General features: G+C 43.3%; 2 protein-coding genes across 3 annotated transcripts in view; one reads left to right on the plus strand and one right to left on the minus strand.

Moving 5' to 3' along the window:
• The window catches only part of LOC139424550 (netrin-1-like), a 92,355-nt gene extending 73,470 nt beyond the window's left edge, over positions 1-18,885 (plus strand). For both annotated transcript variants that reach the window (XM_071176505.1, XM_071176506.1), the window contains 2 exons: positions 11,137-11,211; positions 14,896-18,885. In XM_071176505.1, the coding sequence (XP_071032606.1) occupies positions 11,137-11,211; positions 14,896-15,224 (404 nt within the window). In that variant the 3' untranslated portion in view covers positions 15,225-18,885. The remainder of the gene's footprint in view (positions 1-11,136; positions 11,212-14,895) is intronic.
• A 343-nt stretch (positions 18,886-19,228) lies between these two features.
• LOC139424551 (syntaxin-8-like) overlaps positions 19,229-25,548 on the minus strand; it is a 46,956-nt gene continuing 40,636 nt past the window's right edge. Inside the window, exon 8 of the mRNA XM_071176508.1 lies at positions 19,229-20,063. Within this exon, the coding sequence (XP_071032609.1) occupies positions 19,999-20,063 (65 nt within the window). The 3' untranslated portion in view covers positions 19,229-19,998. The remainder of the gene's footprint in view (positions 20,064-25,548) is intronic.

The following is a 25,548-nucleotide window of genomic DNA, read 5'->3' on the forward strand; positions in this document are numbered from 1 at the left end:
TTAACATACTATAAAAACATTTTATTTTCACATACCAAAAATGCCTACTGTTATGGGTGTTGGACACGGCCAGTGTTGTGTTTGAGAACATCTAAAGTGAGACCGATTCAAGACCAAGACCGGAGCAAATCGAGACCGAGTCAAGACCTAGGCCAGACAAATGCTAGTCCAATTCAACACCATGATTGTAAGTGTGTCATATCACCAACGATAAGAGTTCAAAATGTTCTGTGTTCATATTTCAGAGGAACAGTTTGTTCTTCCTTACACAGAGACAAGACCGAGACACTCAATATTTGGTCTCGAGACTGGTCTCAAGTACTACAACACTGGACACGGCCAGAGAGAAGAAAGAAATGAAGAAACAAAGAAAGAAAGAAAACAATGAAGAAAACGCCCTCTTTTTGGACAGGGTCCATCCCTACTGCTATGGTTCCAGCAGCCCAACAGCCCCGGCACTGTGGCTATAATCTAATTACATGCTTTATTTGCCACAATTTGTTTCTCAATCAGTCTTGTTCACGGAGAAGAAAGACGTAGGGAGGAGAAAGGCCTCCCCCATGCCCCTATTTACACCTCTTTGTTCCAGCTAAGCAGGTCCCTGTCACTGGGTCCTGTCTAGGTCTTTGCGCTACTTTTATCCACGTAGATAAAAGTCTGAAAAATGTGCCTAGGATTTAAAAGACTGTAAACGTCTGTGTGGAGGGTGTCAATCAATCTCTCCCACTGCTAAAGAAGCCCTGACACGTCCAGGCGACAAAAGAGCGTCTCTCAGCGCTTCTCCTTCCTCGCTCAAACAACCGAGAAACAACGGGAACGACACCTCCCAGTAAGAGAGCGTAGAGAGGGGATGGAGAGAGGAGGCGCGGAGGGGAGGTGCACAGAGCTCAGCGCCACTGGACTCTTTCCACTTCCCCTGACTAGAGTGTCCCACACAAAGGGTACATTTGTCCTCGCGGTGGGGGACTGCCTGGTCCTGTATGGGGATCTGGGGGTGCTGGTCTCAGGAGTACACTAATGGCCAACGAGCGCTATCAAAGGAAAGTATCATGATGCCATCAAGGGGGTTTATGGGAAAACAAAAGCAGCCTTTTCCACAGGTCCGGGTCATCATTTACATGGAAATCAGGCGCCGCTCTGCCTAGTATAGACTCAATTTCATCTACTGTGCCATTCCCCCCCCCCCTCACAACTACCTTCTCCAACCCCATCAGCTGAGACGATTTTAGGTTTACTTGAATCCCCTCACTCCGCCAACCAACTTCGTCCTCTTCTAGTGTCCCTCCCAAACCAATAGCCACTCTCCCGCCCTCCTCTACTTTGGGTGCATTTTTCCTCGATTCAGCGTTACCCAGGCAACCTCATTCACCCAGAATATAAAGGGAAGTATAAGGCAGGCATGGAGCAAGGACCTGGTCGCAACAATGAAGTTTGTTCATATTCAGGCTGGCTGAAAGGTCTTATCCTTCCTCCTACCAGCCCATCACCCCCTCCTCTACTCATCCTTCCCTCTCACTCCCTCTCTCTCTCTCTTTCCCTTCATCTCTCACTTTGTGAAAAGATAACACTATTAAAGCTTTTTCAGAGAGTTTTGAGGGAACTGTGCCGATAGAGTACTCTGGATCCAATGTGTGTCAGTTAGAGAGGGAAAGAAGAAAAATGTGGGGTGAATAAAGGGGAACAAATAATTGTAATTTCTATGTTTGGCCTCGCGTCATACACTCTTTACTGAAGGTGACTGGCTGTGTGATAGCACAGCGTGGGGCAATCAGGAAAGCCATGGCACCTGTTCTGTGAAGGTTAACTCAGAGAAGTGGGCTGTGTGGATACACACTTAAAGTCCCAGTAATTCATCACAAACATGTTACCTTTTCACATTACCTAACCGAACCGAGTTAAAGCAAGCAGTACTAGGCTGGCCTGATGCATCTACCATAGTTGCTGAAACTGTGGTGGAATAAACTAAATATCTGAGCCAGCACAGTACAGTTCAGAGGCCTCATTTATAAATGTTGTGTACATATAAAATATACCCCTAAAACATGCATGCGCCCATTTTTCGCCCATATTGTATTGCAAAACATGCAAGTATTGTGTGCAAAATTGGGGATATGACATGACATGACATTTCCCCAAAACCCCCACAAAAAAACTGGAAAACATAACAACAATATGCTGCCATTAGCCATTAGCGATAAGAGTGAAAATCAATGTATTTTATTTTTGGAATCTAAAATAATTTGACATACAGTACCAGAAAGTGGTCATACCCCTTGACTTATTCCATATTTGTTGTGTTAAAAGTTCAAAATGGATTAAATACATGTTTTTTTTTAAATCAACCATCTACACACAATACACCATGATTACAAAGTGAAAACATGTTTTAGAATTTCTTGCAAATGTATTGAAAATGAAATACAGAAATAACTAAATTACTTAAGTATTCACACCCCTGTGTCAATACATGTTAGAATCACCTTTGACAGTGATTACAGCTGAGTCTTTCTGGGTAAGAGCTTTCCACACCTGGATTGTACAATATTTGCCTATTATTCTTTTAAAAAATGTCAAAGTTGGTTGTAGATCATTGCTAGACAGCCATTTTAAAGTCTTGCCATAGATTTTCAAGACGATTTAAGTCAAAACTGTAACTAGGCCACACAAATTTAATGTCGTCTTGGTAAGCAATTGTTTTATTTTATTGTCATTCTGAAAGGTGAATTTGTCTCCCAGTGTCTGTTGAATAGCAGACTGAACCAGGTATTCCATTAGGATTTTGCCTGTGCTTAGCTTTATTCCGTTTCTTTTAATCCTAAAAAAAACCTCTAGTCCTTGCCGATAACAAGCATACCCATAACATGATGCAGCAACCACCAAGCTTGAAAATATGAAGAGTGGTACTCAGTAATGTGTTGGAAATGTCCCAAACATAACGATTTGTATTCAGGACAAAAAGTGAATTTCATTGCCACATTTTTTGCTGCATTACTTTTGTGACTTGTTGCATACAGGATTCATGTTTTGTAATATTTGAATTCTCTACAGGCTTCCTTCTTTTCACTCTGTCATTTAGATTAGTATTGTGGAGTGACTACATCCTCCGTTTTCTCCTATCACAGCCATTGAACTTTGTAGCTGTTTTGAAGTCATGGTGAAATCCTTGAGCGATTTTCCTTCCTCTTCGGTAAATGAGTTAGGAAGGATGCTTGTATCTTTGTAGTGTCTGGGTGTATTGATACACCATCCAAAGTGTAATTAAGAACTTCACCACGCTCAAAGGGATATTCAATGTCTGTTCATTTTATTTGTTTACTCATCTACCAATGCGAGCCCTTCTTTGCAAGGCATTGGAAAACCTCCCTGGTCTTTGTGGTTGAATCTGCGTATGAAATGTACTATTCGACTGAGGGACCTTATAGATAATTGTATGTGTGGGGTACAAAGATGAAGTAGTCATTCAAAAATCCTGTTAAACATTATTATTGGACACAGAGTGAGTCCATGCAACTTATTATGTGACTTGTTAATCACATTTTCACTCCTGAACTTATGTAGGCTTGCCGTAATAAAGGGCTTGAATACTTATTGACATTTCAGCTTTTCATTTTTTTATTCATTTGTAAACATTTCTAAAAACACAATTCCACTTTGACATGTAGGCGTGTAGGCCATAGAATATCAATTTTAAATTCAGGCTGTAACACAAAATGTGAACAAATTCAAGGGGTGTGAAAACTTTCTTTAGGCACTTTAGGAATCGATTTCCTGTTTATTTTATTTTCATAACCGCTGCAGAATAAATTCCTCCTATTTTCTAGCCATGATCGGTTCATTTTCCCGAAGTAGCCATACAACAAACAACGATGCATCTCTCATTTAATTGGGCCTAGTAGCCTAAATAGATCATCTGTTTTTTTAAAAGCTAAACTTGCTTTTTGCCTGACTAACCTCTGGTGGCAGAGCATTCCATGATGACATGGCTCTATACATACTGCACAGTACCTAGCCTAAATAGATAGGCCTCGACTTTTTAAACATGTTGTTACGTTACAGACTTATTTGAAAATGTATTCAATTGTCCCCCCCCCCCCCCCCCCCCGTCAATCTACACACAATACCCCATAATGACAAAGCAAAAACATTTTTTTGCTAATTTATAAAACTTTAAAAACTGAAATATCACATTTACATAAGTATTCAGACCTTTACTCAGTACTTTGGCAGCGATTACAGCATCGAGTCTTCTTGGGTATGACGCTATAAGCTTGGCACACCTGTATTTGGGGAGTTTCTCACATTCTTCTCTGCAGATCTTCTCAAGCTCTGTCAGGTTGGATGGGGAGCGTTGCTGCACAGCTATTTTCAGGCTTCTCCAGAGATGTTCGATCGGGTTCAAGTCCGGGTTCTGGCTGGACCACTCAAGGACATCCAGAGACTGTCCCGAAGCCACTCCTGCATTGTCTTGGCTGTGTGCTTAGGGTCGTTGTCCTGTTGGAAGGTGAACCTTCACCCCAGTCTGAGGTCCTGAGCGCTCTGGAACAGGTTCTCATCAAGGATCTAACTGTACTTTGCTTCAATCCTGACTAGTCTCCCAGTCCCTGCTGCTGAAAAACATCCCCACAGCATGATGCTGCCACCACCATGCTTCACCGTAGGGATTGTGCCAGGTTTCCTCCAGAAGTGACGATTGGCATTCAGGCCAAATTCAATCTTGGTTTTATCAGACCAGAGAATCTTGTTTCTCAAGGTCTGAGAGTCTTTAGGTGACTTTTGGCAAACTCCTAGCGGGCTGTCATGTGCCTTTTACTGAAGAGTGGCTTCCATCTGGTCACTACCATAAAGGCCTGATCGTTGGAGTACTGCAGAGATGGTTGTCCTTCTGGAAGGTTCGCCTAGAGGAACTCTAGAGCTTTGTCAGAGTGACCATTAGGTTCTTGGTCACCGTCCTGACCAAGGCCCTTCACCTCCGATTGCTCAGTTTGGCCGGGCGGCCAGCTCTAGGAAGAGTCTTGGTGGTTCCAAACATTTTCCATTTAAGAATGATGGAGAACACTGTGTTCTTGGGGACCTTCAATGCTGCAGAAATATTGTGGTACCCTTTCCCAGATCTGTGCGGACAATTCCTTCGACCCTCATAGCTTGGTTTTTGTTCTGACATGCACTGTCATCTGTGGGACCTTTTTATATAGACAGATGTATGCCTTTCCAAATCATGTCCAATCAATTGAATTTCCCACAGGTGGACTACAATCAAGTTATAGAAACATATCAAGGATGATCAATGGAAACAGGATGCGCCTGAGCTACATTTCGAGTCTCATAGCAAAGGGCCTGAATACTTATTTACATAAGGTATCTGTTTTTTATTTTTTATAAATTTGCAAACATTTCTAAAAACATGTTTTCGCTTTGTCATTAGGGGGTTATTGTGTGTAGATTGCTTAGGATTTTTGTCCATTTAATCCATTTTTACTATAACAACAAAGTGAACGTGTCTACTTTCTGAAGGCACTGTATTTCTAGTTTTGCTGTAGCCGATGTGATCCTATAGGCAGCGCAGATTATAACATACAGTCAAATTTCACAGGTGAACAGACAGTTGATCTTTTACATTGAAGTATGCATGTACAGTAGCCTACTGTAATAAAAAGACAATGTTACAGAATTCACGACAGTCCGGAATATTTGGGGAAAAAGTCAATGCAAAAACATTGTTGAATTTTAACTTCTGCTGACAGGTCCAAATAAATGTTCCATTGTTTTTTCTTTCAGAAACTGTCACAATCATTTGAAAAAATACAGAATAAATTACTGCAAAAGATGAAAACATTCTGGCAACACCTCCATAAACATTTGATAACATTTATTGTTGAAACTGCCGTGGCCTAATTCTAATAGTTCCAGATTATACAGTAAATAAATGAGTTTATTGTAACCATGAAAGGTGAATGCAGGGCGCTTCCAGGCAGAGTTATAATGCACAGTTTTACAATGGGCTGATTTATAATGGGAAATATGTATGACGTGCGCCAAGTCTATAAATATACATTTTTTTAGACATACGTATTATTTTCAGAAATTGCACATGCAGATATTTAGTCTGAAATTTACGCAATGGTTATAAATGAGGCCCATGGCCGGGCCCTAGCTGTGTCAGGTATTTATTTGTTCACTGTGGAGGAGTGGACACCTGAAAGGGCTTTGGCTAACGCTTCATGGGCCGCTAATTTTCTTCCTAACCTCTCTTTGTCGTGGCTATGACCCCCTACCTCCCCCCATCACCGGGACCACCACCCCTAGGTTCCCCTATTGCAATAAATGCCAAAGCTTGACACGGCCCGGGGGGGGGGGGGGGGGGGGGGGGGGGGGGGGGGTCTCGAAGGGTGGATTTGGGGGGCGAGTTGAAAAGGAATGGGAGCTGGGGTAAGTCAGTGGGGGCCTAGGGGGTGTATAGGTCTGGAAAGTGGGGTTTGGAGGGACATAGTGGTTGAGCTGACAAGAGAAAATTTTGCACCCTGAAATCAAAACATCTTCCCGTGGCTATGCCAACTCCTTTATCTTATTATATATATATATATATATATATATATATATATATATATATATATATATATATATATATATATATATATATATATATATATATATATATATATATATATATATCTCTCTCTCATTGTATTTGCATAGTGGCATATGTTGAGTAGAGGCATTTTGAGGATTTCCACATGGGATTTTTTTTGTATAGGTTTGGACTTTTGGTTGTTGCCTAATGTCATTTATATGATCAAAAACATTAGCAGAATCTTTTTTAATACCACACCAAAATGACCAGCTACTCTAACACTGACAAACTGAGAGCAATAAAAATGATCTGGTCTTGAATGCGAACAATAGCCCAGGCCAATGAAGAGACATTTCTACAATATTAGGAGGAATATATATACACACACAGATTGTACATTATTAGTGGGAATATATATACAGTGGGGAGAACAAGTATTTGATAACCTGCAAAATCGGCAGTGTTTCCTACTTACAAAGCATGTAGAGTTCTGTAATTTTTATCATAGGTACACTTCAACTGTGAGAGACGGAATCTAAAACAAAAATCCAGAAAATCACATCGTATGATTAAGTAATTAATTTGCATTTTATTGCATGACATAAGTATTTGATACATCAGAAAAGCAGAACTTAATATTTGGCACAGAAACCTTTGTTTGGAATTACAGAGGTCATACGTTTCCTGTAGTTCTTGACCAGGTTTGCACACACTGCAGCAGGGATTTTGGCCCACTACTGCTAATTAATTACTTAAAAATCATACAATGTGATTTTCTGGATTTTTGTTTTAGATTCCGTCTCTCACAGTTGAAGTGCACCTATGATACAAATGACAGACCTCTACATGCTTTGTAAGTAGGAAAACCTGCAAAATCGGCAGTGTATCAAATACTTGTTCTCCCCACTGTATATTATACCACAACATTGTTGAGTACTCATTTCTGATTGGTTAGAAGGGCATTCTAGAATGGACATTAAAACCAGATAACGGGACAGTTGGTCACCTTGCAATCGCAATATTCGTCTACACATGAAGACTGTACTTGCTACAAAGTTACAAAAAGCTAAACCAAAAACCACACAAACCGAAATTGTATACATTGTAAATGCAGGTTCAACAAGGGAAAGGTTCTAGCGACAGTAGCATTGATTTGTTTTTGCAGAGATCTTTTTGGGAGCATCTGATGACCTAACGTGGTGAGTGATGAGCATACATTTTCCCGGTCCCTACTGTTGCAGTCATGATGCACGTGGCGCTATGCTGTCAAATCCTTACCTGATGTTTCTGGTTTGACCAGCTGTTTTCAGCAACGGGTATTTTTGAATTCGGTTGTCATTGCCAGGTTCGCTAGCAACAAACTACACTGATCAAAAATATAAATGCAACATATAAAGTGTTGGTCCCTTGTTTCATAAGCTGAAATAAAAAATCCCAGAAATGTTCCATACGCACAAAAGCTTACTTCTTTCAAAAAAAATGTGTGCACAAATTTGTTTACATCCCTGTCACGCCTGCTTCCACTCCCCCTCTCTGGCTCTAGCGGTTACCAGGCTGCTTATCATTATGCGCACCTGTCACCATCGTTACGCATATCAGCGCTTCATCGGACTCACCTGGACTCCATCACATTATTAATTACCTCCCTTCTATATCGGTCACTTCCTCAGTTTCTTTCCCGAGTCAGCATTAATGTTGTTATGTGTCCCTTATCAAGATGCTGTTCGTGTTTTGTTTCCTGTCTGTGTCTTCATTAAATATTAACTCCCTGTACTTGCTTCTCCTCTCCCAACGTCTGTCCTTACAATCCCTGTTAGTGAGCATTTCTCCTTTGCCAAGTTAATCCATCCACCTGACAGGTGTGGCATATCAAAAAGCTGATTTAAACATCATGATCATTACACAGGTGCACCTTGTGCTGGGAACAATAAAAGGCCACTCTAAAATTAGCAGTTTTGTTATACCACAGATGTCATGTTTTGAGAGAGTGTGCAATTGGCATGCTGACTGCAGGAATGTCCACCAGAGAATCAAATGTTTATTTCTCTACCATAACCTGCCTCCAACGTCGTTTTAGAGGATTTGGCATTATGTCCAACTGGCATCACAACCGCAGACCACGTGTAACCACGCCAGCACAGGACCTTCACATCCGGCTTCTTCACCTGAGGGGTCGTCTGAGACCAGCCACCTGGACAGCTGATGAAACTGGGGGGTTTGCAACACCAAAGAATTTCTGCACAAACTGTCAGAAACCGTCTCAGGGAAGCTCATCGGTGTGCTCGTCATCTTCACCAGGGTCTTGACCTGACTGCAGTTCGGCATCAAAACGAATTCAGTGGAAAAATTCTCAACTTCGATGGCCACTGGTACGCTGGAGAAGTGTGCTCTTCACGGATGAATTACAGTTTCAACTGTATCGGGAAGATGGCGTCGTGTGGGAGAGCGGTTTGCTGATGTTAACATTGTGAACAGAGTGCCCCATGGTGGCGGTGGGGTCACGGTATGGGCAGGCATAAGCTAAGGAACAGAATTGCATTTTATCGATGGCAATTTGATACAGATACCGTGACGAGATCCTGAGGCCCATTGTTGTTCCATTCATCCGCCGCCATCACCTCATGTTTCAGCATTATAATGCACGGCCCCATGTCGCAAGGATCTGTACACAATTCCTGGAAGGTAAAAATGTCCCAGTTCTTCCATGGCCTGCATACTCACCAGACATGTCACCCATTGAGCATGTTTGGGTGCACTCTATCAACATGTACGACAGCGTTTTCCAGTTCCTGCCAACATCCAACTTTACGCAGCCATTGAAGAGGAGTGGGACACCATTCCTCAGGCCACAATCAACAGCCTGATCAACTCTATGCGAAGGATATGTGTTGCGCTGCATGAGTCAAATGGTGGTCACGCCAGGTACTGACTGACTGGTTTTCTGGTCCCTTCTGTATTCCCAGTCATGTGAAATCCATAGATTAGGGCCTAATTTATTTATTTAAATTGACTGATTTCCTTATATGAACTGTAACCCAGTAAAATATTTGCAATTGTTGCACGTTGTTTGTTTTTGTTCAGTGTATTTAGCCTGTTTTTCTATTCTAGTGTTTGATATGCTAACTCCTCGTAATGAACAGTGTCGAGTGTCCTGACGAGAAGGCAAACTTTTCTCGCTATGCCAGGCAAAATCGTTATGGATGTATCCAAATGAATGTCAATAGAAAACAGCTTTAAAAAATGCAAATGCGGCTACTTTGCTGTTATTCTGGCTGCAGAGGTCGTGACTGTGCTAGCTAGAAAGGAAGATGGAGGTTGTCAGCGAGCATGGCAACGGAACATATAGAACGAACGACTGGGTCTCGTCCATAAATATCGAACTAATCGAACGAACGACTGGCAACCAACATTTTATTTCCAAGGTAATGTACAGATTGTCGGTGTTTATCCCTTACATTTTGGCTACAGTAGGTTACTAAATAGACTTTTCAGTGGCACTACCCAATGATGAAAATGAAGCCTAGGCTACTCACCGGTGATGGCCCAATAGCCTATCTCAAGATGAGCTACTTTTGAAAAACGGTGCTGCTTGCTCAGAATCACTCAAGTCAAAATGGCTCAAAAAATCTAGTTTTTTAAAAAGATTCTACAGACAGATTAGTCTTCTCTTTTCAGAAGTAGGCATTTGCTTTCCTAACTGTATGTTTTTATCCCGATTGTATTTGGAAAAAGGCAAACTGACAGCCGCAACCAACCATAGATATAAAATCCATAGATGGCAGCTCCCATTGCTAGTGTACCCATGAGTTTAATAGTCAAACTGTCAGTGTTAGAGGTTCTAAAACCCTTCTATTGATTATATGTCCATGGCCACAACGCAACAAGCTGTTCTATATTTGGCGAGAGTGCTTTCCTGACTGTAAGTGATAATTTAATCCACAGCTATTTTTTTTTAAAGAAGCTATTGAGATTCTGCTGCTAAATTATGCTCTCTGGTGTAGTATATGGGCATGAATTTTTCAGCCAAGAGTACTATAATTTTAGGCAAAATTATTTCAATTTATCAGGAGGCAATGCAGCATCTCCAGCACCCCTACTTCCCATGGCTGAGGGTGTTGGGGGGCTTGGGGGTGCTTCTACAGGCATTAATCAGTCCCAAACTGGCACTTTGACAGGGGGGTGTTGGGTGGCGGTTGGCGTGGGGATTGTGGGGGTTAATTTGAGTGGTTTTCTGACGCGGTGGCCTGGTTGGTGGCACAATAAACAGCAGTCCAGAGGTCCTCCCATCAGAGCTATAGGGCTGGGGCGGTCGCCTGCATCCGCAGGACCCTTTTTGTCTGGTCTCATTTCTATTTGCCACCACTCCTCTCAATGCACCATAAGCCCTATTAGAGGAAGACACAATTGAACCTGGCAGATGTGTATCGGGAGTAAGTGCAGGGAATCTTGAAGGAGATGTGATGTGGTCTCACTTTTGCCTTTTTTTCACAGTTTGTGTTGCTCCCTTTAGTTGTTTTAACCTAGTGTGCATCTTATTCTCTCTCTCTCTCTCTCTCTCCTACATGCAGACTGCGACTCCTATTGCAAGGCGTCGAAAGGAAAACTGAAGATCAACATGAAGAAATACTGCAAGAAAGATTACGGTGAGTTGAGTTCCATCCTCTGTGCAGTACAGTCTACAATCCTACAGTAGAAGCTCACGCTGCCTCCTGAGCCCCGGTGGACTAGTAGCTAGCTACATCTTTATTTACAACACCCAGCACCAAGCCCAGGCATCCCCCCCAGGACAACCCTACAGCTCCTGGGCATTCTAGTGACGGCTTACTCCGGCTTTTCAAGAAAGAAAGTCAAAGGATCAAACAAAGGAGGGGGACAAGCCATCAGAGAGAAGAGCTTAGGGTGTGAGGATCGAGAGGGTGCGAAGAGGAGGGGCTTCCCGGGATGATGGACAGCCCAGCAGGTATTTAAGGGCAAGGCGGATAATGTATAAAGCAAAGTCGGTGTGACGGACAGTTGGGGTGCGCGTCTAAAGGTCCTCATTAAGGGGAACTTAAGGGATGGGCCTTTTCAGACAGGCATTCCTGTGGCCATCCCATCCGGCTGCCCTGGCCATTGAAAAGGTTGAAAAGGTGCTTTAGGTGGTTAAGACCCTGGTGAAGGTTGTGGAGGTTTGACCCTGACCTGATTGAAGCCAGTCTGTTAAATCAGTCAACCAAGAAGGGGCATCCTGCCTGAAAATACCTTGGCAGATTGAATGAATGACAGCCCAGGCATTGTTCCTGAGTTTTTTTTGTTGAGGGGTTGGATCCAGGCATGGTGTCAGGAGGAATTCCCTGTGCCACAAAAAGTGGCATAAATTATTTCTCTTTGCAGCTCTTTAAGAGGCAATTGCTAAAAAAAAAAGATGTCCGATTATAGATGTGAAAATACTCTGCCGTGTGGTGTTTGGGGGTGAAAAAAAAAAAAAAAAAAAGAAGCTTGCCATAAAGAAAAGTTCTGCACCACAATAACTAGTTTGTGGCCATTTGTAGGCGAACAGGTTTAATGAGTGGTAAAAAACAAAAGCTCTGTGGATCATTGATCCCCGGCAGCGGAGCTCATGTGTGAAGGAGGTGTAGCAGTTAGGGTCTCCAGTGAGTCAGGCATTAGGAGCCCTCGGTGGAGGATTTGGAACATGCACCTCCAATGGAGTGTAACGGGGCCATGTTTCACCTCTCAGGCCCACGCAAGAGTCAATAGAGGGGCACGCACTCTGTCCTGGGGAAGCCCAGTGATGTGTTGTGGTCTTCAGCTGTACAAACTCTTACCCTTATACACTGAAAATAAGTCTGTCTATAAGTCAGAGCTTGTCAGTGCCCACTGAAGACCCATAGGGGAGAGGAGATGGGGAGTGAGGTGGGACCCTACCCAGGTGCACCCCAGGTGCATGTCATCAAGACATCATGCTGTAGCTCAGACTCAGCAGTGTTGAGAGCGCTGCTCAACAACACAGGGAGTGTCCTCTACCCCCATCCTAGTCTCTCATAGGCAGGCAGGTCTGGCAGCCACCGGAGGAGGAGTGTGTAGACGGGACCTGCTGGTATTGATGAGTGATCCCAACACCACCCCAGCATGCCTCAGGGAAGGCTGTGACTACATGTTTTGTGTGTGTGTGTGTAATGGTACACGCTCCTCTGCTTCAGAGCAGGCTACAGTAAGGGAACCCACACTGTTTCACTCTTACTGTTCTCCTCAATGACCAATCACAGGCCATTTCCTCTGCTTCCCCCTCTGGCCGTCTCCAACATTACCCAAGCCCTAAGCAGCCCTCCCTAACCCGCCCTGGGTCCAGCCTCCCTGCCAAGGCCTGGGTTTAATCCACTTTCTCCCTGCCTCACCATACCTCAGGGGGGCTTTGTACTGGTCCTGTACAGGGATAAGACTTGCCTCGCGCTTTACACTTCAGGAAGGTTTACTGGAGGGTCCCGGTGTGGCGGAGAGCATTAGGAGTGCAGTGTCTCGCTGTGCCTCGGGCCTATGCTGGATAACATGCAGACACACTCCAACCCCCATAGAGAGCCACAGGGTGCTTGGATACAGCAATGTTTCCATACAAAAGGGCTGAAATGACAGTGGAACAGGGCTTCACAATAGGTTGAGTTATTTACAGTTTGGTCTCTCAGGGTTTCACCCTGTGTTGTTGTGCAAACACAAACAGAGAGCGCCTTCCAGTGGTGACACCAGGGAAGGACAGGGTGACAGAGGGCACCAATAGGGTTCGCCACCAGGTCAACAGCCAGTTCAACCAATGCCCATGCTAATATGACTATTAAAGACACCAGGAATGCTAATGCTAGCAGAAAAGGACACCAGGGCCCTATTTGATAACCCTGTGATCTACCATGCATGGCGTAAAATCTGCAGGGCAGTGCAGGATATGTCTCATTTAGAGCCATTTAGAGAGCCATGACATTCACGCTCAGGGATAGTCAGCCTGTGTGTATAGGAGGTTAAGCTAATGACCCCTGGTTTAACGACTGCTGTTCCATTTTAAGGTGATCTATGCTGCTTTTGAGAGCTGTCGGTGCTCTCTCTCCTTGATCCTCTCAGTAATAAATCATACCATCACAGAGCCGCTCCCCCAAAAACCCATCTCCTCACAGCCCATCCCTGCCTCTTAATCACGTCCCAAATCAAATCCCCTGACATCTATAATGGACGTGGAGCTGGATCTGCTCCCGGACGACGTTTGTCTTGACAGCACTTCCCTTGGAGGATACAAGCCTCTGATGGGCGTCTGGTTAAGTTAGAGGTCCAGTCTCCTGTCCACTGGGGCCGGCTGAGTAGGTAGTTGCCGATGGAGAAGCCAACCTCACTTTATTTTTTATTTTAAAAAAATAAAAAAGAGAATAGAACAGAACCCAACTGGCTTTGTCAGTTATGGTGTTTTCAGTGTCCCTTGGACAGTGGAGATCACAGTCTGTGGAGCTAGTAGCACTGACTGGAGACGCACATGGACCAGTGGACACAGAGGACTAAGAGCTAGAGGATTCAGCTACAGACAGCAGGCTACCCGGCGTCAGTACCGCCTGCTTCACGGTCTGTCTGATACCCTTTTTGGCTGCTGGATGGTACTAGACACGGTGTAGCATACTAGACTTACAGATGTAGGATCTTAATATGAGCTAGTCTCCTACAGCAGGAAAATAATCCTGCAGCAACGGGAAATGTAAATTAGTATGTGGATTATAATGACTGGATATTTTTGTCTGAAAGTCTGAAATTACAAAGTGGAAATTAGAAACGTTAGAAACCTTTTTAAAACTCAAAAGACGCTACACTTCTTAAATGTCCTACGCTGCAGGAAACTTCACTTGCAACAGGGTGATTCAATTAAGATCCTACACCTGTAGTGGGAGACACTAGCACTTTTCCCTCTCTCCTGTCATACTGAATGGCCAGAGAGAGAGAGATGTCTAGGCAAAGCTTTTGCAAGAAGGAAAAGGGATTCCATGGGAAATGTCCGACTCGGTCAAACTGAATTATTTTGTCCCCGGGTGCCATAGTAACTGTTGCTGGGATCATGGCGTGTGGGTCTAGAGAAGAGCAGGGTCACAGCAGGTCAGGATAGCAGGAATGGAGCAGACGATACGGACCGGGTTGCTCTCCTGTGCCAAGAGGACATGGATGGGGTTTTAATTGAAGTCTGTGATACAGACACGAACCCCGGTGATAGAGATAAGAATAACAGCACTGTCACATGTATCCCTTTGAGCAGGAAATTCTAATGCTAGAATTGAGTCAGACACAAAGACATAACAAAAATAGTCTCTCTCCCCCCTCCCCAGCTGTCCAGGTGCACATTCTGAAGGCGGACAAGGCGGGCGAGTGGTGGAAGTTCACCGTCAACATCATCTCTGTCTACAAGCAGGGCGAGAGCCGCATCCGCCGCGGCGACCAGTTCCTGTGGGTCAGGGCCAAGGATGTGGCGTGCAAGTGTCCAAAGATCAAGACCGGGAAGAAGTACCTGCTCCTGGGTAACAATGAGGATTCTCCAGGGCAGTCTGGAGTGGTGGCCGATAAGGGCTCCCTGGTCATCCAGTGGAGAGACACATGGGCCCGTCGGCTGAGGAAGTTCCAGCAACGTGAGAAGAAAGGCAAGTGCAAGAAGGCATAGGCGGAAAGGACGGCCGACGCCTGGAGCGAGGGAATGGAACGCGGGACAGGAGAACGGACGAGTGGATGTTGAAAAAGGACGAGGAGAGCGAGGGAGACTGAGGAAGGACAGAAAGGGCCTGTGCGTTGTCGCTACTTTTTCGAGTAGAAGCATGAAGAGAATATTATTGAGGAGATCTTTTCTAGTGGACTTTTGTGAAGGAGCTCACGCTGCAGGTGTCATTGCTTCGTTGTTTTTTCCTTTGAGATTTGTCTCTGTGGATTTGCCAAGTTTGCACCTATTACCAGTATATATAAAGTTATTTGTGTTTTCATTTTTTTTTCATATTGATATTTCATAGCCCTATTTTATGAGTATTATGTGCTGGTGCGAAGACACCACCAATCAAGCCACTGCATTATCACAAGCTCTGTTTTCTGTCGTTTTTAGGGTTAGCTAATAATATCACTGACAAACCAGCCTGCATCGTCAAACGTCCTCACTTCAACTTTTTTGTTGTTGAAATGGTTTATCCTATTGGCAGTGCAGTAAAAAGTGCCATAAAATAACATTGGTTCTTCTGCGCCTTGGAAATGCACGTTTCATGTATTATCAAATAAGTTGCCTTTCGCTTCACCCGGTCGTATGTAACCTAAAACGCACAGTAACTAGCTACGTTTTTTATTATATCACGGGTGTGACATATTGTACATTTGATTGAATGTTGGCCCCTAGATGAAGACCGTGAAATGGCAAGAAAGAAAATTCATGTCCATTCTTAAAGGTGTACAATATATTTGACTCCAGCATTGTTAACTACGCTTTATTAAGGATATTATTTTAAATCTACACATTTTTCTTTGTCCGGTTTCAGTATTCAAAAATGAATGCACGTTCATTGTGAATTGTGGTGATGAACACACTCTTGTACAGTTTCAAACTGCATGTCAACCTGTCTCCAGAAAGGATGGTTCTTATGTCAAATACATGGCGTCCATATTAGGACAGCGTCAGATGAGTTGATGTCCTAATATGGACACTTTATCCTTACTCTCTTTTTGACTGGTGCTGCTGCCTAATTTCATGGTTAGTGTTTTTAATAATAATTTTGCTGGATTCCCAAGAAGACAAAATGTCTGGGATTTCAAAGACAATTTAGGATCACTTGCTTTAATATTTTATTAACGTTTGGTTCAATTATACTGAACAAACATAAGTGCAACATGCAAAAATGAACGATTTTACTGAGTTACAATTCAATATAAGGAAATGAGTCAATTGAAATAAATGATTTAGACCCTAATCTATGGATTTCACATGACTGGGCAGTGGCTCACCCACTGGGGAGCCAGGCCGAGCCAATCAGAATGACTTTTCCCTCACAAAAGTGCTTTATTACAGACAGAAATCCTCCTCAGTTTCATCAGCTGTACGGGTGGCTGATCTCAGATGATCCCGCATGTGAAAAAGCTGGATGTGGCAGAGAGATATGGTAGAGAAATTAATATTACATTCTCTGTCAACAGCTCTGGTGGACATTCCTGCAGTCAGCATGCCAATTGCATGCTCCCTAAAAACTTGAGACATCTGTGGCATTGTGTTGTGTGACAAAACTGCACATTTTAGAGTGGCCTTTTATTGTTGCCAGCACGAGGTGCATCTGTGTAATGATCATGGTGTTTAATCAGCTTCTTGATATGCCACACCTGTCCGGTGGATGGATAATCTTGGCAAAGAAGAAATGCTCACTAACAGGGAGGTAAACAAATGTGTGCATAAAATTGGAGAGAAATAAGCTTTTTGTGCGTATAGAACATTTCTGGGATCTTTTATTTCAGCTCATAAAACACTTTACATGTTGCGTTTATATTTGTGTTCAGTATATATTTAATGATCAAGTGATTTAGAAGCCAGTCCTTCTAAGAGACAGAAAGCAGTGTGGTTCTTCCCCATGTTGCCTAGATTTAGAATATAGATGTTTTTTTGTTTTTTTTATATTGAAGGTGTACATTTCTGAAATATGAATTGACATTACTATTATTATACAGTACACATGCTTTATACAAAAGGAAGCATTTGCAATGATGTGAATAAAAAACCTTATCATACCTAAGGTTTCAAATAGACTAGCTACAACACAAATCTGATTGTTTTCAGAGAACGTTAACCAAGCAGTGAGATATTGGTACATATTGAATTGAAAGTGTTACATATTTATATGACCTCTCCCTAGGAACAATATTTTCCTAATACTGTAGGCTATTCACCAATTGGCACAGAATCTTTCTGTGTCGTGTTAAATTCACACTATTTTGGATGCAATTATTATTATTTTTAATCACAATGTGTAATTGAAACAAGCCTCTTCCCCAAGGTACTAAACAAAGGCCTTGGCAGCCAACAATTAAACATCTGAATAGGTAGTATTTTTATGTGAAAACTCTCAATAATATAACTATTATTAACTTCCAATGTATTGATTGTATATTTTTAGCAAAGAGAATGGACAGAGTGCACCCCTAAGAACAGCATGTCTTTTATTTGTTGTATTGAGGCAACAGAAATGGAAGAGTGCAGTTTACCTCTTTGACTGACAGTGAACTGTTCCAAACATTATTACACAAGCATTATTAGTCAGCTCTCTAAACTCTTGCTTCATCCCCCCCACCTAACTGTCCATAGACCTCACCCTTGTGCATAAGATATGCATGTTACATGCTGACTGTCACTCTAGAGTTCTTGAAAATTCTGTCTTGAGTGTGGTACGGCATCCATATTAGCAAGTTGTCCGATTTCAGACAAAACTGTCAGTGGTCTTCCTAACATGGAATTCCTAATATGGATGCCGTAGCGGCAGCTATTCAACAGCTGCAGACATTATTCAATGTCTCTTACAAGGCTGTCAAATGAATTAAGTTCAGGGCGAAACGAGGACTAAGAGGAAAAATCATGTAATTCAATCACCCCAAATGAATTAAAACCACATATTTCTCTTATTTCAAACCAATTAGATGTACATTGAGGGTCTGATTGCCAGCATCTGTGTTCCGTACCGTTTTTCTCTGTGTACAGATCAGTCATACATACACATGCTTTGTGCTGGTGTATTGAAATATTACAGATGACATATTACACGTATTTATACATACATTTACATGTTACTTCCTTTTATCGTTATATCCATACTCGTGACATTAAATGTAAATGTATTTCTGTTTGGCACATAATATATAATCAAACCTCAATCGTTTCCCCCCCCCATTTATGTCTCTGTATCCCCATGATGTAAATACATTTTAGATCAGTTTTCCAGGCAATGGATTGACAATGACCTCCTCTTTGATGAAATATGACTACCACAGACCTGTCAAAACATTGCTTTTGTTCATACTTTTTAAATTGTAAATGTTGTTTAGCTGTGTTGGCCATTGCGAAACCTTTTTTTGCGATGTTTGTTTTACGATGTGTACTAATATATGGTTATTATATATGGATATATTTAATGACACGAGACATTGTGGATTTTATTCTGTCTTTTTTCCTTTTAATTTTATTTTGATGTTTTACTTGTTTGTTGTTGTTTAGATGGTTGTGATTTTAAGAAGGAAACAATAACTACTGAACACCAAGCTGGTAGAACTAAATCCAGAATTCAGTTGAAATAAACTCTGTTAAGTCGCCACTGATGTGACTCTTTCTTTTTCTCTTATGCCTCTCTTTCTCTATCGTCTTAAAATCATTCAATGTCTGCTTTAGATCTCTGAAGCCGGAGTCCTGGGCGTAACATACACACTTCTATCAACAGCTCCACGTGTGACGTAGGGCAGCACAGTAGAGGGCGAAGCATGCTGGGTGTAGATCCAAGCTATACTGTTAGCTATACTGTTCACACGGACGCAAGCAAGCATCTCCCAGGCTTTTAAATTGACACGGTGGAAGAATGCAGAGTATGCTATAGATACAGTACCTTATCCTTAGTAGATTACCAATATTATATAACACCAAGGAGTCCATGGATCGTGCTGTTAACTGTAAATGTTGTTTATTAGAAATGACAAGGTTGCATTGAGCTAAACTGATTCACCTTCATGTTAAAAAGTGACACAGTCATACGTGTTATTTGTTTTGGCTGGCATTATCCTACAAACATGATCAAATCCCAAGACAAATGATAGCATTAGAACCGCTAGTGGGTAAATATAATAATTATTATAATAATAGATGTGTGTGAGTGAATTGCTAAGCTAGCAGAATTAGCTACCCGGAACCCAGGACCTCTCAGCCCACAGACAGAATTAGGAAAGAAAAAGGGGGTCAGTGCTACCCTTTACCCAACCAACACCCACGTAAGAAAATAAAACGATGTTTCTGGTTCCTCATAAGTCAGGGCTCAACTCTCCAAGTGTCGAGGTACAGTAGAGAACTACAATACGCTCAGTTTTCATACAAGGGGAAAGGAGAGGGGAAATATATTGGGAGGGAGAAGAGAGGGGGTGGAAGAGTCTGTGTGTCATTATTAGTGTATGTGTGTGTTTAACAGGGCACAGGGGTGGTGTGTCAGAGGTATGTATCAAGCGTCTCAGTGTAGGAGTGCTGGTCTAGAATCAGGTCTGCCTTGTCTATGTCAATTTCATTCATTGGGATATAAAAGGCAAACCTGGTCCTAAATCAGCACGCTTGATACATACCTGCATAAGTGCCTCTGCACCTCGTCTCCCCTGTAGGCTCTCTACGCAGTCTCAGTGGTCATCCCACGGACGGTGCGACGTCCAAAACGCTCCCCTCAGCCTCTTCCTTATGTGGGCCACACAGCAACCACCACTATAGCAATGAGCAGGAGCACGATCACCACCAGCATCCCTGAAACAAGAATAGAAACACAAACAGAAGGATAAGTCGGGGGGGGGGCAACTCGACAGAAATTCAAACAATCAACAACAAAAAATTACACTGTACAAAGTGTACCTAATACAGAGTAGTTACAGCACATAGACAGGTACAGTACATAAGTTACATGTACCAGGTACAGTACATAAGTTACATAGACAGGTACAGTACATAAGTTACATAGACAGGTACAGTACATAACAGTTACATAGACAGGTACAGTACATAAGTTACATAGACAGGTACAGTACATAACAGTTACATAGACAGGGAATTCTACACATTGCCTAAATTCTTCTGATCAGGCTAAGCTGGACAGCCACAGACCAAAGGAATAGGTGGTGGAAAAGCAACCAATCAGTAAACTTGAAAAAGGAAGGCCTAGGCCTTTTTCTAGTTAGCTCAGACCTTTGGCCCTAGACAATTTTCTAAATCCCCGCTGCGCCCCAGTGATTAGGCCACTACCCTCATATTACCTGCACATTTTCACCAAGATGACATAATACACATATTTACATGCAATCTAGAATTGTGACAGGTTTATTGGCACAGATCATACTGCAGTCGGCACGTGTTTCGGATCTGACTTCACTGGAGAGCGAGGGTAATCAATGTTTTACCACCAAAGCTGTGGAGAAAAGAGGAGCCCCGAAAGATTATACTGTAGCTACCTCACACTTAAATCAAAAGCTTTTTACCCCACAGGACCTCAAAATGATCCAGACACGAGGCTTTCCACAGATCACGTTTGAATTTCAATCAAGGCCAAGACATTATAGAAAAAGCATTAAAAAGTTAAAGACCAACATTTATTATCAAGACCGTAAAATGGATAGTTATTCTGTGTTTGCATATTGGCTTGTTTTATATGGGTTTGAATATTAGATGGCTAGCCGACAACCAGCGTTCAATGGGTTTTCCAGTTGTCTCGGCTAGTCCCGTTGTCATCTGACCTACAGCTGTTTCAAATCCTGAAACCTTTCTAAGGTGTTGGTAAGAATAAAAGGACTGGTGGATGGCTGGTGTCAAGTGTCATGCCTCTCAACCGTGGTGAGCTTTCAGCTAGGGGGATTTCTCTCCCAACTCCATGCCACACATTACAGTTGATATGGAAAACTATCTCCAAGGACACATTTAAGCCACATTTTCCTCTCGCTCGCTCTCTGGTGTTTCTCCTTGAACGGCATCACCATCGGGGGTGAAGATTTCAAACAACTGCATCCTGGAGAATCTGATGGCTTGATGGCTGTCGACAGTCTCTGGCTGACTCAAGTTGTCCGTGGTCGTTTCGCATGCGAGGTGGTATTTCCCCTCCCGGACTTTTCACTTTTGGTTTACATTTCTTTCATACTTTGGCTTTCTCGTCGTGCATTCTACTCTGCAGCGTAATTGCAGTCTGGTCCACAGGGAGAGATAGGGGGAAGATGAACTCAAGCTGAACTAATTGCCTGGGTCGTAGTCAGAGTAGAACTCCTAATCTAGGATCAGCCCCCCCCCCCTCCTCCCGCCAGTCCCCCATCCCCCTGTGGAATCTGGTTCATTTTGTTCTAAAAGGCAAACCTGACCCTAGATCAGGTGTTCTTATGAGACATAGGACTTGGCTAGGAAGCTTGGATGTGGCAGCAGGGAGTCCAAAGGTCTGGATGCCTCGTTAGCTTGGTTGGTTGCGACACTTTCTCCTACTTTTAGGATTTCTTCATTGATTACAGTAAACTGAGGGAAAGATCCCTCTGAGGGAAATCTCTCTGAGTTGAGTGAAGGAGATGCTGGCACAACTTAGTGGCACCATACTCTACATGCAACCAATTAGTCCTATTTCCCCCTGTGTATGATTTTTATTTCAAACTTTCAATCAAACCGCTCTGTCTGAAGCCTAGCACGCTAGTTGCCGACCTCTCAGAATGATCATTGGTCGAGGCAGGACCTCCCCACTTGATAACTTACACATGTGAGCAGAGCCGCAACAACGTAAATGTCAAGTGGGAACATTCTTCCCAACAGCCCTCATGATGGCCTTTTAAACACCTCACACTTAGAGAAATATATATACACACACACACACACACACACACACACACACACACACACACACACACACACACACACACACACACACACACACACACACACAATTAACTACGCTTCAGTGTGAAGGATATTAAACCAGGATAGTAGACTGTCATCTTTACATTCAGCTCGACTTGACGGAGGGCAGATAAACATTCTGAAGTCAAATTACGTTAGACGTTCATGTACATCGTTGGATAATAAAGTCATCATCTTCTTCGATATGTTCCCTACCACCCAGTCACCTCAGGCCCCAGACACCCTACCAACACTCCCTCCCCTTCTCTTTGGGACTGTCCCCATCTCGCTAAGTAACCAAATAAGTTACTCCTGACCCAGTCTCGACGACAGTAATGACAACAATCACATTTGCAGGCCAAATAGATGAGACGACTCTTTGTCATTGAAGCCAGGAGGTCTGCAGTGCAGTCGAACTGACCCCCCAAGATTTTTAGAGATGAGCAGAGTAAGAAGGATTGGGGAACACCCCTTTTTTTTAGCATTTCTGACATATCAGTGAGACGGATCTTAATTGGTGGCGAAAAGGGAGGTGGGTGGAGGTTGTACTTCTGTCTCTGCACATACGCACACACACACACACACACACACACCTCCCCCGCTCTTGCCCTTTGCCTGTCTTCCAGCAACTCCATTGCAATATGAATATATCGCTTCAGAACACATTGATTAACATCATATTGAAGTAATATACAGTCAAATGAAAAGCGTTCGCAGAGGAATAACACATTTCAGAGGGGCTGATCAGATCTGTCGGATGTTTATGGAGTTTGAAAAAGAAGCAGTAAAGCGACTGCTGTTTCAGATCTTTTGTTTTACAGCCATCCAATGTTCCACTCTTGCCAGCCAAAAACCAGTGGTAAAGGTGAGGTAAGCATTTGTAAACGTGACTAACCATGACACGTCAGGACCTGTTACACCTCTAGGTCATGGGTTCAACACCGCCACACGTGCAACAACCATGGATTTTTTTTGTTTTTGTTTTAGTACAACCCTAGATTTGAACGGTTTGTTTCAGTATTTTGGGGGGAAATGAATGCTAGGGCATGGGAGACTGGTAAACACGATCATATCGGCATTGGTCAAATTACATCAAAGTAATCAAAATTGGCCCTCAAAAGTATTCAAGGTTTACTTTAACAGGCTTGATGGGATTCAGTGAAATGAAGTTACATGCACCCTTTACCTACCCTCAAAGACAACCCCTCGAAAGCCCTAACATTTCAGGCCTATTTGAGATGTAAGCCACCTGCGGGATTCGAGTCTGTGAGTCTGTATGTGGGTGTGGGGTTTCCCTCAAGTCTCCGCAGGCCCATGGGATTAGTCCTTTGGAGAGAGGTCTGCCCCCACGTTGCCTGATGAGTCACTTAAGCCCTGGGAAACTCATACCACCCTCCTAGGGCCCTTTGGCGCTAAGGAGTAATCTGCCTTTCTAATACCACCTACCCCCCTCAAAACCTGTTCACTACCCATTTCCGATAGGGAAGTGACATTGAAAAGTAGGCTTTACTTTATTGCATCGTTTTACTGGGCAGCCTCAACTTTCTCATTTCGCTCAATGCTTAAAACACTGTTTAAAAAGGCTAACCCCAAGTTAGCTTTAAAAGCTTGGAACGTTTTTTTCTTGTCACCCATATATATATCCTGGTGAAATCCACGACCGTGTTGTGGTCTGATTGTGGCTCTTCCCCAGTAAACCTCAGCACCGTGAGACTGATGGCTGGAGGACTTGTAATGTGCTCGTGTCTCGACTCTCTATATTGTCTCAACAAGACCCAGGATGTTTCACAAGCCTGCCCTGAGATCCAGTCATGCACCCGTTGCTGCAGGAAGGATCCATGGCGGTATGTTATACTATGTGGGTTCTTCCTCCCTTCAGCGGACAGATGACCCCTAACCATGTTCAGCCCGTGCTCGTCCAGCCTTCTGCTTGCCAACTAAACACAAAGGTAGGATGGATTTTCCACAGCGTCCTCAGTCACTCATCTCTCTCTCCTTGTTTTTATCTCTGGCAGAAGGTCTAAGAGGTTGATTAAAGATTGACACAACTGCAAACAAAACCCTCTGGTTCCATCAGTACACATATAAGAAGATGTGAATTTGCTGCAGGTAACGCATCTAAATGCTGCAACTCCTAACAGCTCAAATCCCAACAACAGCAGCATCTTATGTTAAATCCTCAAGTTAAACACACATCTTAAGTCAGGATTCTGCCCCCACTGTGCATAATCTGGGATGTTTCTTCTCCTATGAGAGAAAGTATGTCAAGTATGCCCGTCTCCTTGTCAAAGCCAGTCTTTCCCACCCATAGGAGAACTGAAGGAAGACATAACACTCAAGTCTGGGCTTTGGACGAGCTGGGTTCCAAAAACAAATAAAGCCCAGGCTCAGGAATCATCAACACGCACCCAAGAACAAGAGGAGAAACACTCCAAAAGATGTGTGGCGTGTACTAGTTTCAATTATTTCTTTGCACGAGACCAAGACAAGTGTCAAACAAACCAGGAGAAGAGAGGATGGAAAAAGGAGGAATGGAGCGGGGACTCCCCCCCCACTACACAGAATTGTTAAGCATTGGCACTCTAGAGAAGAGAAGGGATAGGGAGAGAAGGAGACAACAATGAGAGAGAACACAGACCGATTAAAGACAGAGACAGAGAGACAGAGACACAGAGAGAGAGAGAGAGAGAGAGAGAGAGAGAGAGAGACTCCTGGGTTAGCACAATGTGCCCAGTGACTCTAGTTCTGAGATCCTCAAACAAACCTTCTCTGGGTGTCATGGTAACTGGGCAGAAATGACATCAACTGTTATATTAGCTGATCCTTCATCGCATCCCCAGATCTTACTGTTGTATCCCCGTGCCACTGTTCGCCTGTTAGTGGGGGCTCCTGGTGCAACAATGCGACCATCTCCAAGGTGACGCAGACTGGCGTTTACAAGGCAAACCTAGCTTGACTACGCCAACAAGCTTTGTCGCACATTCCCGTTCTCGCTGTACGGTAGCTAGCCTAGCTACCTCCCCTTTCTGGCATATCTTTTTCCCAGCAGAGAGAAAGAAGCAGGGTGGCCATTGAGAGAGGGAAGCCGGGCTTTGTAAGGGCTAGACCAAAGAGCCGAGTTAAACAAATTAAGGGGGGGGGGGGGTAATGGTGAGGGAGGGCCCAATTGACACAGCATCACAGCTCCTCTTTAGCTCTGTAAACCACTGATCTCCATCAAAGACTGGTACCAATAGAGGGTGGTGCTGACTTATTACACTACAGACTGGCTCCTGGGAGTTCTTTGAAAGTGGTATCAAGAAAGGCTTTTTGACTTACTACAGAGTCTGTACTACAGCCTGGCTCTTGGAAGCCCCTTTCAGAGAGTAAGGGA

This window comes from Oncorhynchus clarkii, chromosome 13, assembly GCF_045791955.1.
Source record: "Oncorhynchus clarkii lewisi isolate Uvic-CL-2024 chromosome 13, UVic_Ocla_1.0, whole genome shotgun sequence".
Lineage (NCBI taxonomy): Eukaryota > Metazoa > Chordata > Actinopteri > Salmoniformes > Salmonidae > Oncorhynchus > Oncorhynchus clarkii.